Source organism: Falco peregrinus, chromosome 4 (genome assembly GCF_023634155.1).
Source record: "Falco peregrinus isolate bFalPer1 chromosome 4, bFalPer1.pri, whole genome shotgun sequence".
NCBI classification, from domain to species: domain Eukaryota; kingdom Metazoa; phylum Chordata; class Aves; order Falconiformes; family Falconidae; genus Falco; species Falco peregrinus.
The window spans coordinates 76,398,761-76,414,729 of record NC_073724.1 but is presented as its reverse complement, the minus strand read 5'-3'; the positions used below and the strand labels follow the sequence as shown (position 1 = coordinate 76,414,729).

At 34.7% G+C, this 15,969-nt stretch overlaps 1 protein-coding gene across 28 annotated transcripts in view; it reads right to left on the bottom strand.

Moving 5' to 3' along the window:
• Nucleotides 1–15,969, bottom strand: part of MYCBP2 (MYC binding protein 2) — a 200,650-nt gene that overhangs the window by 98,323 nt on the left and 86,358 nt on the right. For 27 of the 28 annotated variants that reach the window (XM_055802981.1, XM_055802964.1, XM_055802966.1 and 24 more), the window contains 13 exons: nt 15,817–15,934; nt 13,596–13,800; nt 13,089–13,242; nt 10,479–10,651; nt 9,236–9,361; nt 9,002–9,129; nt 7,176–7,267; nt 6,012–6,146; nt 5,835–5,918; nt 4,538–4,634; nt 2,520–2,712; nt 1,628–1,902; nt 470–691 (listed from right to left, as the gene is read on the bottom strand). In XM_055802981.1, the coding sequence (XP_055658956.1) occupies nt 470–691; nt 1,628–1,902; nt 2,520–2,712; nt 4,538–4,634; nt 5,835–5,918; nt 6,012–6,146; nt 7,176–7,267; nt 9,002–9,129; nt 9,236–9,361; nt 10,479–10,651; nt 13,089–13,242; nt 13,596–13,800; nt 15,817–15,934 (2,002 nt within the window). The remainder of the gene's footprint in view (nt 1–469; nt 692–1,627; nt 1,903–2,519; nt 2,713–4,537; nt 4,635–5,834; nt 5,919–6,011; nt 6,147–7,175; nt 7,268–9,001; nt 9,130–9,235; nt 9,362–10,478; nt 10,652–13,088; nt 13,243–13,595; nt 13,801–15,816; nt 15,935–15,969) is intronic. The other variant, XM_055802991.1, reaches the window with a different exon arrangement.

The following is a 15,969-nucleotide window of genomic DNA, read 5'->3' as shown; positions in this document are numbered from 1 at the left end:
TTTGATAGAACTAGATGAACTGGGCTTCCCTTGTCCACTGCGTGTTGAGTCCTTTAAAAACTCCAGCTTGAGATGTGACTTTTTATTACCGAAACTGTGTTGACTCTTGCTCAAAACACTGAATCTATGCACATGTTCATTCTTGTGATCATGTGGAAAAGCGAAAGACTGTTCCAGAAAACACTATGCAATGGAAGACAACTCCAAACTATATTTCTGCAGATTTAATATTCCAAACTATATAAGAATAATTTTTGCTCATTGTCTGAAAAAGAGATAATTGGAATATTTCAGACCAAAAGATGAAAACTGGACAAAACAGTAAGTTTCTGAAACAAGTGTTCTAGAAAGAAAACACTCAGGCAAATTCAGCTACATCCTTATAAAGCTAAAACTTGAACTTACATGGAGTGTTTTTTGTTGCAAAGTAAAACAAACACATTGTTAATTTTTTAGAATACATCCTAACCTGACTAAGTTTTTCCATGTGTGCAACCAAAAGAGGAAAACGATGGGCCAGAGCAGAGTCATTCTCAGTGCTGACTTGTTTAACCATTGATCGCAACAACGCCTCTCCATCATAAGCAATTGGAAAGATAGAGGTCAGTTTTACTGATGTATGGCAGAGAGCTGACATAACAGCAGCAAGAAGCCGGCTACTGGAGGTTTTGAAGTTTGCTTCTTGAATGTCCTAAAAACATAGAAAGAAATTAATAGAATTGGCACCATTCATTCAAAGTAAATGAGGGAGAAACTGCTTTTGAAAGGAAATTTCCAGTTTTATAGCAATTATAAAAATAATTTAGAGAAAGAATTTCATATATTGTTAGCTTTCCTGTGAATTTTATGTTATTTTCTCTCATGAGCTTCCATTTAGATCTTTCAAACTGGAGTAATTAAAATGAGTTGGTTGGTATGTTTTAAAATAATAAACCCATTTAAATTTAGTTTTGAAATTATGGCACCCTTGGAAGACAAAGCACTTATTATAATTGATAAATTTAATACGAATAATATATTAAAGAACTGATTCTTCCTCAAATTTTATATGCTAAATACATTTTTATGCAACACATCAAATTGTTTAGAGCTCACTGTTGTAAGCAAACAACTACACTGTTTCGATGTGGGATGCTCAATTCACAATAAGCAAGATAGAAGAAAGCTGTTGATTATAGAATAATATTGCCATCTTCTCATATACTTTGCTGGATCACAACAGTGTTGTAACATTTATTAATAAGAAATTACTCAAGTACTAATAATGACTATTAAAAACGCCACATGTATGCTCCTGAACAACATGCAGCACGAGTAATCACTATAAGGCATGGCCTCAACACTGAAGAAGCAGGTGTTGAGTTATCAGCGCCACAAATTTTCTTCAGAAAAAGCAGTAAGAGAATCTTACTGCTAAGAGAGAGAGAAGTTCCTAGGCTCTTGTTGAACTTGGACACTTTAAAAACCAAAACAAACCCCCAATATCAAAACAAACCCCAATTATTAAAAAAACCCAAACAAACCACAGCAGAATTCAAGTTGCAAACGAGGATAAATACTGCTTGGCTTCTCTTTGAGAAAAAGGGCAAGCTCAGTTCTAATATTTGCTTGTGCCATTTTAATGTACCTGGTCCAAACAATTCAGCAAGTCACAAAGACATGCCCACTGGAGAGCTGGTGTTGGATAAAATGAATGAAAGCAAGCTGTGAATGTATTATGGCATTCCTGAAGAACAGCTTCTAAAAGACTGAGAGGCTGACTGAGATATCCTTGTGGATCATTGTCCAGCTTCACCATGCAATGGTCAACACCTTCAGATAAAATTTTTCTCAGCAAGGTCCTAGTTTTTCCAATGCAATCTGCCAGTTTGCTGGTTTCTTCTACAACTGCCTTAGCCGTAGCTAGAAGGTTACACAAAGAGGAGTGTTAAATGTACAATAAACAAAACATTTTCATATTAGATGCACATTTTACATGCAAATAAACCAACAAGAATTTAGCAAAATTAATGAATCTACATTCAGAGAAGTTAATTTCAAAAGGAAAACAGTGAAAGTGGTTAAACTACATCAACAAAAACTGAACATTAGAAACTTGAGTTTTCCAGTCTTTCATAATATACACTGAATTTTAATATGAGTGTTGTTAAACTACAGGCATGAAAAACAGAAACTGTCTTTCAAATTTAAATTGTGCTCACCACCAAAGCAACTACTATGTACAGAAATGGCAAAAAAGAATGTATAGCCCAAATGAACTTAACTGTCAAGACCAACAGAAGATTAACTTTACACACAAGTAAATAATACACACAAGTTACAGTGTAAACATGTGCTGTTGGATGCTTGGTTATACAGATAATCGCAAATATCCAGTCTCTTAACTATTCCAACAAAACCATCTGTGTAGGCCACCTTCATCTTCTAGCAAATCCTACATGCATACTTAGATGAAATATTGAATGTCCTGTGGATTATTATTTGCTGATAAATATCAAACAAGTGATTAAAAGCAATACCCGATATTGGATATATTTCACAGGTGTAGACCCTCAGCAACCTCAGGCAGCAAGTGCCCACAAAACGCAACCTTTCTAAATCCAAAAGAGTAGCAGTGTATTGGAATCCTTTAAGTCCATGCAGTTCTTCAACTCCCAGCACCAGTGTTGTCCAGCTCCAGTGAAGGATGCTCAATAAAGATTCAAAGCATTCCTATGTCAGGGTTATGAAAGACACACAAGACAGATTTTGTGTTAAAAAAAAGTGAACTTTCAGCATCAGTATAAGATGAAAAGTAAACAACATCTGTGTCCATTCTTGTTATAAAAATGTATTTATGTCTATACATACCTACCACACAACACACAAATCCCATTGTCCTTGAGAACAAAAGAGCACTGAGAATGTAGGAACACTTCACTATAATAACATGTTAAAAGCAATTTATAACACATATTAGTATGTGTGTGGAAGTCTCTTAGTTATTTAAGAACTAACAACTGTTTGTATTCATCTGTAATACAGAATTTTCTGGAAATTATACGTGTTTCATCTGCGTATGAATAGTCTAATACCTACTTTTAACAGAATACATTCTTGTCATAACAGTAAAGGCTTATCAGGGCTGTCTTCACTTTGTTTTTAAACAGTTATGATCTGCAGGAGCATGGGAACTATATCACATTTACAGTACTTGAACATTCAACAGAAGCACATGATAGGACACGAGAAATCTGAGGAATTAAAAAGTTTTATTTGTCCAAAACTTTGTTCCTACTATTATTACATGTGGTTGATAGTTTCATAAAGTTGTGCCTCAGAAGGCAAACTACAAGTATTTGGTATGGAATACCTTCAAGCTGCAACAATTGAACTGATTGTTCAAAGTTAGTTATGACTAATGATTCAGAAAGTCAAAACTTTAGTCTTATCCCAGTTCACCTCTGTGGTGAGGGATAACAGCAGCAAGATAATGAAGAGGGATGATACAATGTGAAGTATTAAAAGCCACAGGAGACCATAACTTAATGCAAATATTTTTAAGCAAACATACAGTAAGAGTAACTATCAATATGTTGATAATATGATTACTAAACATGCATATTGTGTAGAAGAAACCTGAGCAGATGATCATCCTAATTATTAAGAAATACTGAAGAAATAGAGAATACATAAATGAGAGAAAGCAAACCAGTTAAGAAAACTGGACTGCAAGTGTTTGTATGGTGGCAGTAACTTCAATGTAACAATCAGCTGAGAATACTAAGAGTACTTGCTATGCAGTATAAAACATAGAATAGGATGGAACTGAAAATAAAATAATCACTGCTTGTAACATATAAGGAAGGGACTGTAGTTCAAAAACATGAAGACAGAATTGGCCTTACCTGCACGACAATACTGCTTTTCAACTTAATGCAGTATTCCTCAAAATTCGACTAACCTCCTTGTATGTGAATAACTGCAGACTCTCTTCTATTAATAGTTGCAGTTCACTGTGCCTATTAAATACTCCTTACCTCAATTTATCAAAGTTTAATTAAAAGCCATCTGATTCTCAATGTATATTGGAATGCATCCAAAAGGAAGATGAATCTCACCAACAACTAATTAATGACAGTTATTTAAAAGCCATGGAAGAGAGCATGTATTAAAGACCCCTCAAAACTCTAAAGAGCCTGCTAAAATTAATTCCTTGGCAGGGAGTAAGGGTTCTACATTCAGTACAACCAGTAAGTATGAACTCAACCCCACACCCCCAAAACCCCCCCCCAAAACTAAGTAACTCAACCTTGTAAACATATACATTTCTAGGCTCTCATCCTTAGGTCAATACCAAGCTTAGCTTAGATTTAAGTTTACATCTGAAATCTTCACAAAAAGTAAATCATTACAATGTTTTATACATCAGTGTACATAACTTCTGCTTGATAAAGCAGACACTAAAAAAATCATTATTTATTTCCACATATACATCTCTGTTTTCTAAGTATGAATGAGCCTACAGGAAACACACAAGATTCTTGATAATACTCACCACTGAGACAGTTCTGGCAAAAGATCTCTTTAAAATATGCACAGGTTCACTCGTTTGCTGTTTTCCTTTGGATGCACTGCCATCACTTGTTGGCAGCCTGGAAGAACAAATTAAGAACTAACTTGAAATCAGCACTTTTTACTTTTAGCAGTTTTGACAGCTTGTATTATTCAAGTGGAACAAAAGTGCAAGAAAAGTTTAAGGTAATTATCCAAAAAATGTTAAATTTCAGCAGAACTTTCTCTAGTTCCTAATTGTTCTAGGCCAGTAATCAAATATCTTGAATTCTGTTCAGCTGGCAGAATTGTGACAATTGATAATAAAGTTGAGATTTAATTACATATTAAATTCTTACAAGTGTTTACTGTATTTCTTCAGATGACATTTTTAAGACTAGAAGTGTTAATCCTTAAAGAACACTAGTTTTGTGGAGATAAAACATAATGGAGGTAAAAAATACAGGCAGAACCTGTCACTGCAGCACCTTTCCTTTTGGGCTACTCATGGCTTTTCAGCCATATCCCTCCCTCAGAGGTCCCCAAGGCTTGTTTGTCTTTGGCTGCAGCCATCTCTCCACAGAAACCACCCAAGCAATTAATAGGTTATGCCAGGATTTTAATGTGAATCAGTCAAAACAAAACCTTCCTCTGGAGAGATATGGGTCTATGGACACAAAGCTTACTGGCATCAGTCAGCTGTTCTGACAAGGGACCCTGGAAAGGACGTGCTTAGAAAGGACACAGCAAGAGAACTGGTATGAAGAAATTCCAAGTTTCAGAATCAATGTGAGGGCAGAGGGGAATAATTATTTATGTATTTATACACACAATATATAACGATTAGGTCTTGCATATATCTGAGGAAATCTGAAATATATTAGCAATACAGTGAAAGGGTTCTTGCTTTTAAAAGTTACATACCATTTATCGTGAAAATAATAAATTTATGGTAACTTACTCTAAAGCACAATTCCTTGGGGTTTGTTTCTTTTTTTCCTTAAAATCACCTGTTTGACAGTGTACTGCTCCTAAACTGAGGCCTACTACACAGACTACTTCCCAACTAGTAAAAAACTGAAGTATTTTAGATGAAATTATGAGACTGTACAGAAGAAATACATTTTAGTATAATGGATTTATTGCTTTTTTCCAAGACACTAAGCATTCCCTAAATTTTTCAGATACTGATCTCCTTAGCTTAATACAATAATGATTTCATGAAACATACGCTTACTTTAACAGGGCTTCTTTTTAAAAACTTGTCAATAAATTGTTCTAAATAGAGATCAAAATATTACCTGTACAGTAACTGTGGGATCTGCCCCGCATTAACATCTGTACCATTATTTGATTTCTTGGAACTTTTAAACTGAAATACAACACTGAAAGAGAAATAATCCAATAATTATTCAAGTAATATTAGATCCCTTATGTTTTTTATTTGGCATTAAAATATATAGAAAAAAAACATGTACCCATCATCTGTAGTAATAGAGGCCTGTCCATGAGATCCACAGTCACTGCTAGGTCCTGACACTCTTGCCCAAGCTACATACCACCAGCCAGCTTGCAGGAGTACCGGTTCATCAAACATCATTGCATACTTCTCTCTGGTAAAAGTAAATTTTAAAAAAGATGTATGTCAATTAGGTTTTAGATTAATCTTTGACGAATTACACCCTGCTTAGAAAACAGAAAATTAATGGCATTAAATTATTAATTTCAGGTATTTATTTATATTCAACATTTAAAAATATTTCATTGAAAAATATGGTAGCAATAAAAAAAAATAATTCAGAAGTACCTACAGATGCCTAAGCCTAGCCTGATCTTGCATTTTGAAACAGATACCAAATGCCAAAGAGTAAGGAGAGATTAAGTTAAATTAACAGACAAACCCCAATTACATCTCAAACATAATATTGCAAGTAGAGTATTAATTATAAAGTATTAATTATATCATTTTAATTCAATTCCAGAAAATTTTTGTAAATGAGAAGAGCTTATAGGCAAATTCTTAGGAATTACACATGAATATTTCAGAAAGTAATAGAATATATAGTTAGGAGTAGTGATACATAAGAATTAAACTTAAAATAATTATTCATGGATTATTTGAATGTTAAATTATTTCATAACAGGGAATGAAAAAGCAGCTAAAACATGGCTAACTCCATCCATATGCACAATATCTTTCAAGCAGTAACTGCTTGTATTCTAATGAGCTGAAGCACAATAACCCTTCTTTTGGCTATGATAATTTTATACTGCAATAAGTTTAATGATGAGTTGTTTAATGCAAATACCCATTTGTGCTTGAAAGCGTCCTTTTGATAGAAGTATTCAAAAGAGCTGCTGCAACATTTTGTTTTGTCTTACCACAGGAATATGGGATTTGACTGATCTATACAACAGGAAGCGTGTGATAATTTTTCCTTCTTTTAATTTAGCACCATAATGTTTAGGAGTTTTACTACTTTACCCAATGCACTTTGAGTGTAAGTTTTACATAACTTGCTACAAACTGCTACTGATGTAGGTCATCTCTGTTGATATTTAAAGTGAGTTTCAAAAGTGTATGAATAAAATAAAAATAAACATCAAGAAGTAGGTAGAAGTGGGTAAGGAAAACATCTTACCTAGCAGCACAATCGTATGCTAAGACATCTGTTTCAGCAAGAAGGTCTCCATCAGTCTCATGGTCTCCCCCATCTGGACCCAATTCAAACAACTGGTGGAGCAAGAAAAAAGGAAAAAAAATAAGTCTTACGTGTTAGAAACCTCACAATACCACTTCTTCCTGTCTGGCATTCTGGAAACTGTCTACTACTAACCTCTCCCCTTCCCAAAAGTAATTGCTAGTTACTATCACTGACAGGCAAATTCCCATCTGGAAATCAGGATTTTGTAATATCATTAACTGTTAAAAAATAGCAGCTGACAGTGACCTCCCAGCCTTATACACAGATATATTCTTAAGTGGAGAAACTCCCTAAATCTTGCAGCAAGACAAATGCGGAGCATCTGAAGTTGGGCAGGAGACACAGGCTTTCCGTCATAGACTGAAAATGCAGTGAAGATGCACTCAGTTTCTCTGGAAAGGAACAGTTTGACTGTTTAGCAGAGCTAGTCAATAGTGTCATAAACAGTTGGTGACTAGGACAAAAGACAATAAAGAACTTTTTCAAAAGAACGTGGGTTTCTTAGTCAAAAATAATTTCTACAGTTTGACGAGTTTCAAAAAAGACCACAATACATGTGGTCTTCTGTTGAAATGTCTATTTAATACACAGTTTATCTATGTATGATAGGACTGGCAAATCTTTTCTTGGCTATAAGATAACCAGACACAACAGGAAACAAATTGAAAAAATTAGTAATACTAGAGTCCTCTCATAGTGTTACTACCTTTAGTATTTGAGCATTAGTTTTGTTTGTTTGTGGTTTTTTTTTTTAGTTTCTTGGCTTTCCTTAATTATTTGCAATCCTTGATCACTGTGGTCAACTAGAATAAAGTACAACTACTTTATTTTGGATCTCCTGTTGTTTTATGCAAATGTTACTGTTAAGCACAGTCCACCCATTTCCCTAAATGAAACCTTAATATCTATTCCTCTGAAACAGAAGAAAACTCAATAAAACCCACTAAATGACAAGTAACAACAACACATTCTGAACATACACATCTAATATAAATCTCAGACAGATCCTTCCTTTACAACATCTTCAGGGGAGTTTCTGAAATCCTTATTAAATGCAGGAACAGAAGCTAATTATCTGAAAGCAGAGCTCTGTTACCACACTATGCGTTTACGTGAGCTTTTTTAGGCAAAGCAAGGTTATTTTTTTATTTATTCTAAATCAGCACATAAGCTCCAGCCCTAATCATCCTCACGTTTGGCATAAACATATGTTTGATGCCATTCACTCTCAGTTGAAGAATCCCAGCTGAGAAGCTATGAGAGCAGTCTGAGAAAGAAGTGGTACGGTCAGTGGGAAGCAATGACTCAGCTGGTACCAAAGGAATTCCAGCTACTGATAAGCATTCTTTTTCTGGTTTTGAGCAGCAGTGCCTCATGTATCCTGACACAGGACGCGATTCCAACTTGAAGCCTACAACACCTATTTTCTGCAGGTGGACCTCTGAGCTTTGTGTAAATGGGTCACAGAACAATTTGACCCACTACCATATCTGTTCAAGACACCTTTCAGATGGCATTGCATTTAGTGAAGGTAAGAATGGGCCAATTTTTGACAAGAATAGTAATTCTCAGATCTCTACTTCACCTACCTTACCTTCACCTGCTTTCTCACTGAGAAGTATTTTTCTAGTTCTGTTACTAATGCATTTAATCTATAGTAAACCACTCATTCATCAAGAAAAAATAAACATGGGTTTAGACGGCATTTCTAAAGTTCTGATTTTGAGTCATAATATTGTTTAAAACAAAACCAAAAAACTTACCTTTATTTTAGCAGTGTATTCACCCCTACCTCCAAAAAGACCAAGACCACCTAACAAAATATCTGTATCAGCACAGAAGCGGATTGCTTCTACTGAGTGGGCTGAATAACCCCAGCCTCCTCCATGACCTGCAAAAAAAAAACCCAACCCCAACAAAAATACAGTTAATCTATTTTAGTCTTTTATTCTGCAAGCTGGAAAAACCTGTCCTATAAAATTTTACTAGGTACATACTTTCAAATCTGTTAACAACACTGTAGTCTTCTTTAGAATAAACTTTCATTACTGCTTGAGTCTCTTCTTCTGTATTTGCAACACCCATTTTTAAGTCCTGCATAGCAGCCAAAGTATCAAGACAACCTAAAAGAAAGCAAAACCAAGAAGAATTCAAAATTTCTTACTGTTGATTATAATCAATGAAATGGAAATGAATACTAGTTTAAAAGATCAAAGCAACCTGTTTTGTCCCTAAACCACACATATGTTACCCAATATCATTATAGCTTTATTTAGGTCAAGGGTCACTGCTGTAGAATCTCAAGGGTCAGCACTGAAGATCAATTTAATTTAATTTATTAATTTTACAGAATAACCAAGAAAAGAGATTGAAACGGTTTTGCAACTTTTCCAACGGTAACTAAATTGCGAGCAACATCTTCATTTTGACTTTTTTTTTTTCCTTTTTACATTTCCCATATTACCAAAAAAGAGTTGAAGCAGTAACTGAATTATGGATAGATTTGAGAGCATTCGTAAAAGGCATTTTGTTTCATGTACATGGGTACCTGACATGCCTTATTCTGACTCAGACACAAAAAAGTGCTGTTCAAGTTAAAATTTATCACATCTCTAACACACAGTGAAGGGAGCAGGACAAGGAACTCATCATAATCAGTGAGCAAGTGAGCTAAAATAACTTCCAAATCTGTGCTTTGGGGTATTGGGTATGTTGCATGTGGTCAGTTTATACATGAACGCAGTGGGATTATTTTTTGTTTTGGTAGGCTTTTTAGACTACAAAAGGAAATCACATTATTCTTAGTGCCCCATTATACAAAACTGAAAAGAGTACATTCTAATTTTAGATACTGCATTTACATTAAAATAAAAATAGCTTATTCAAGATTGCTTTTTTTTGGAGACTCGAGATTAATTTTAACAGTACTGACTTTATTCTGCAGACTGTCCAAAAAGATCATCTAAGGTGCTCTCTTATTTTATTATGCTAACCTCTAGTAGCAGGTTCCATCAGAACTCTAAAATCCTCTAGCATCATTAAGATAACAGAAGAAAACTATTTTGATTAAAATTAATGCATATCAGCCAGATCATAAGCGTTAAGAGCAAGGGTGAAAGATTACAAAGTAAAATTTTAACTCAAAAAATTCAGAAAGCTGTTAGATTACAATTCATTTATAATTAAGTAATGTTTCTTTATTTCACTTAAGCTTCTGACTTATCAGCTACAAGTGTATACCTAGAATGTGCAAAGCTGCATGAGATCTGGTGGTTAGAGCTTTGGAACCTGTTGGTAGAGCAAGTTCTGGACTCAAAATACTACACCGGGATTGCATGTCTGGAGCTGAGGGAAGTCTGGAATCAGCAACTACTGCATTGTAACTCCACAGTTCCCTAGCGTTTGGTCGAAACCTAGAGCAAGACAAAACAGAGTAAAAACCCAAACATTTCACCTACTAAAAAATATAAAACTCTAACTGATAATTAAATTTTATGAGCTACTTAATGTATAATGTAGGTCTGCAAGTACAAACTCTTAAAATCGAACATCATTACACCGAATCCATACAAACTTTACTAGCTTAACACACTAGCAAATGGAAAGACACAAAAACATTCTTATCATACTTGCCAAACAGTCATAATATGGGTTTAAAAATTCAGAAAATGTTGATACTTTTCAAAGCTAATAAATAGTAAAACTGGTATAAACTACTAAGAAGCATGAAGTAACTAGAAAAGTACTAGATATAATGGCAGATGTGCTCTAAAATGATAAAGATACCAAGTGAAAGTAAAAGGGTTACTCACCTTCAAATAAGAGTAAAAAGATCTTGAGAAATCCAACATAATTTGTTTGGGCTTTTTAAAATGGGTAACACCACCTTATGAATTTTTAAGGGATTATAGAAAAGGGCAGCATAAACAAGGGAATACAAAGACTTTCTATACTACAGGTTAACATGGAGAACAAGAAAAGTAAAAAAATGTGCTCTTTGATATCACTATGTAGAAAGAAGAAACAGAAGACAAAGTAAGCACGAAAGGAATTTTCACTTGGTACACTGTTCTAAAAATCCATATGGGGCAAAGATGGCCTAACCAACAGAGAAATAGTTTTAACTAAAAATATTATAGAACACCATATGTATTCAGGATTTCAATGAGTTAGCAATGTGCAAGTTTATACACACACATACATACAACACTATTTAACCACTTGAATTTCACTACTACTCAAAAAAGTCAAAGCTGTGAAGAAAATCCTTAAGCTCTATGTAATCAAGAATGCTGTCACCCTGTACAGAGAAACTGCTCCTTCATTTAAACAGGCATGAATAAAAATGCCCAGAAATAATACTTGATATACAAAATATTTCACTACTAATAGACATATTCATTAACATGTCTCTTCTTTAGACTTTTAAAAATATTTTCTATTAAACAACATGGGATATAACACGGAAATAAAACTGCACAGATTCCAATAATCCATTCTTCAGTTAAGTATTTAAGCTCTAGATATAATTTTACAGTCCCCAAATTTTTGCAATACAACAAAACACCTCAACCCATATTCACCCATGATAATATTTTTAACATGAGACTTTGAACTTCCTCAAACTGAATAAATATTTCAGTGTGCTACATCAAGTTGAGCGTCCTCACCTTTTCTCCCCTGAAACTCACTGCTATTCTGTGGCCACTCACAACTGCATTTTTCATAAATTGAGTCTTTCAGTGTGTTTCATCAAGCTGATAATATAACGACTGAGAGAGTTAAGGGATGTAGGTGCTACTCTTCCTTATTTCAAATCTCGGCATAATTTAAGTAAGAACTGGTACCTAGCGAAGGAGATTCAAACAATCCCAGGGATGTGCACAGTGCAGAACTACAACCATACGAGGGACTTCAGATGTCATAAGAGAGCACGCCTAGCAGATACACATGCTTCAATGTTAAGAGGCTATTAATTTCTTGCATCTTGATTTTGGATGAAGACACCCAAAGCAGGACGCAAGTAGCCTCTGGACACAATGATCTTTTAAAGATACGATCCTACATAATACTGTCTCTTCCAGATGAACACAGACTAGCTGGTTCCCTGCTTTATTCTACCTTAAGTGATTATTCTTGTTCTAGGTCTTCAAACAGTTTAAACATCATCCATCCCTTGCACTCAGATGACAGTCCAAATTTATCTCCCAAATCCTGGCTAACATAGCTTTTACATCATTATAGAAGAACTGAATGTAATGATTCTACTTTGGAACAAGTGTTTTATGATCAAAGCTTGCTCTAAGACTCCACTGAAAGCAACCACCCCAAAGACTGTGAAATAAATACAATTGTAATTTGAACGTCTATATCATCTAAATAAGCATCTTTATTTTGACCTCCCAAAATGTCCGAACTGAAAAGAATACTATTACTTCATCCATTCTAATCAAGTCTTAACCACTAATTCCTGAGAGAAGGATGAAGATTTAAGACAAAAGGTTGTGGAAGCTGGGTATGGCAAGAAAATTATTCAGTGAAGTGTTAAGTAGATGGAGGAAAGTAAGGAAAGAATAAAACCAGTAAATAAGCAGAATAGATTGGGGTACCTCAAACCATCATGAGATGTAATAAGAATGATGCAAAAAAGAAAAGAAATTAAAAAAAAAATCAGGGAAAAGAAGATGTTTGTTTGGGGCTTACTTGAACAAATAAAAAAAATGTGAAAAAAGGTACAAAGAATACTAAGAATTGTTTCTAGGGAAATGAGCATAATCAAATCTCCAGCCTCCCAAAATATTTTTAAAAGATTTCCATACTATGAGTTTAATAGCTATAATCCACACTTGCCTCCAAATAACATCATAGACAGGATCCAGACACACACCAGAACCTTGAAGGTCTTCCTGCTCAGAATCATTGAATGTTTTGCAACTGCCATCTACTTTGTTTATCAGAAGACATTTAAAAGGAGGAGGTTCTGATATTGAAGCTGGTACCAAACCTAGATCGGGAAGCAAAAGGAGCAGAAAGACATGAAGACTCCACTCATTACGTGGCTTTTTCTATGCATGAGGCATTAATGTAGTAGGGAAGCACAGATACACTCCTATGGCAAAAAAATAAACTGTAGGAAGATTTAAGTGCGAGAACAGTTTAGACTTTTACATTCTTATTTTTAATAAAATTAATTTCTTAAGGAGCTAGTATCACCATCTGCAGTATAATTAGAAAGTCAAAATATTTTAATTCCCTCCATTGACATTTTTGACTTGTTCCTATTCTGTTTGCATGACCAAAGCTATTTTTTCTCCAATAGTTCTATAAGCATTTAAAATATTATAGAAGAGTTCTTGCCTATTATATGCCTGCTTGCAAATATCTCTGATGTAGCAAGCACATGAGAATTAATGAGAGCTTCATCAATCCGGAGAAAAGTCTGGTCTCCACTTGCTCCAATCCATGTTGCTTTGCGTCCATATTTAGAGCCTATGTTAGGCATAGGTGCTGGTTTTGCATTCCAGTAGGGCATATCCAGAATTGGTCTACCAAGCTGACCTTTCTATAGAGAGATTGTAAGAATTATTAAAGTAACAGGAAGTTGCAAAGATGAATAAATTACTTTGATAGTTTCAACATACAAAATTAGTAATCTGGAAGAGGTAGTTTACTACAAAATTACCGTCAAAAGGCAATGGCTACTCTAAGTGAAGTGTTACACATTTAAATACAAGTAACAAGTTACTGGCAGATATTTTCCTCTCTATTCAGTTAGGTTTTTGAGTGAATTTTTTTTTTTTTACTGTAACTAACTCTCCATGATGGATAACCCTCCTTCCCATCTTCAGAACCAAATACAAAAGCATTACTTTCCTTCAATATTTAATACCTGAATAACTTCAGTGTCAAACTGCATGAATTAATGGGGGGCGGGGGTGGGAATCTACATTCAGATTCAGTCTATATCCCACTCAATTCTGAACTTATATGGACTGTAAATCTTACTGAACAAATACCTCTTAGAGGTCTCTAGGAATCAATTATCACATTAAATGAGCGAAAAAGAGCATAAAATGCTTAAGCAAACCCTTTTGCATATGCTCTTTAACATCCTGACCTGGAGATCTAGGGCCTTATCTTCTATGTACAACTAGTTACTGAGAGGTGGACCAACAGTTCTTGTGCTGTACTTAAGCATGTAGTAAGAGATGCGGCAATAAATCTGTTGAGACTCCATCTACCTCCCTGAGGCAAAGGAAATTCATTGCAGGCTAATGAAGTCAAGGTAACTTTTTATTTAAAATGGTAAGGGAGAAGAAGCACGCATGTACAGCAAATACCCTCTGTCCAGCATGTTACTCATCTTTCTACAAAACACTGTATGTAAGTAAACTAGTGAAGGCATTTTCAAGAAACATGCTTGCTTTTGAGCTAGTCTTGACTTTATGAAGTCTTCAAGAAACTTTCAAGCATTACAATATTAAAACCAGATGCACAGAACAGGTGGTTTAAATGTAGTCTAAATTTATTTTTTCTTTCAGAAAAAGAAAAAAACCCTCAGTCAACAGACAGGCTTTTAAATCCCATTTCTGAAAATTAATTTGGTTTTTCAGGGGCCAAGTTTCACTGCAAGTCAACAAAGCTTAAACTTTTATGTGTCCAAGTGCCTTTTCAAAAAAACATGGACACGAAAGCTCTTACTTAAAAAGTCTGAAAAACAACAAAACATTACCTAATCAAAGAGCCATCTTGTGGTACACTTTTAGTTCAAAACATGATTTTCCACTTTGAAAAATTTCAGTCTTCACTTTGTTTATTTTTTGTAAAAAGGCAGATTTCAGAGGTGCAGTTTCTCTTCTGTTGTGTTTGACAGTACATAGTTTTTAAACACATAAATATAGCTCAGTACCTACACTCTAGCTTTTGGCAAAAGGACATTAGTGGGAAAGCACAAACAACAAATGACTCTAGAAAGATTGCAGTAAGGGAGGTTTTGCAAAGACAAGGAAGCACAAAGGCCTAAAATCAGGATGAAGGAGAACTAAATGATGTTGAAGTGCTCATTCAGTGAATATAAGAACAGATTCCACGTGGACTCAGGAGCATATACACCATGCGGAAAGAAGAGTACCAGAGTTATGCTGTTTTATACTGAGAAATAATCTCCCCTCAAGTGTAAGCATAACTTCTGCAACTTACTGCCATTTCTATGAAAGAAAACAGAACACTTGTTTTTTCTAATGAATGCAGACAGGCAGGTAACAGAATATGCAATAGATACTTATTTGCAACCAAGGTTGCAACAGTAAGGGTTTGAGAAAACTAGTGCACCTTATAAAATAAGCCAGTTCTAAATCACCACTTTCATTAAAATATGAAAACCAACAGGAATTTCTGGCATCATAACTTTCTAACCACAACAATATTAGATGCCACATTTCTAGACATAACAGACACAAAAGACATGCAGAAGTCATGAGTAGTTCTATAAGAGCAAGTATAAGCAGTTTTGAAAGGTCTCTGAACAATACATTAGTGACTAGCTTATTCCCATAAGTAAATATTACTGTTTCCTTACTGAGAAACTTCCAAATGTGAAAACCTGGCCATCCATTAAGAGAATAGCTGTATGGTTGCTCCCAGCGGTAACTTGTGTACTAGGACCTGGTAATGCCTGCACCAATGTGGGACATCCCCTATATCAAAATAAATTAATTTTGTATCAATATAT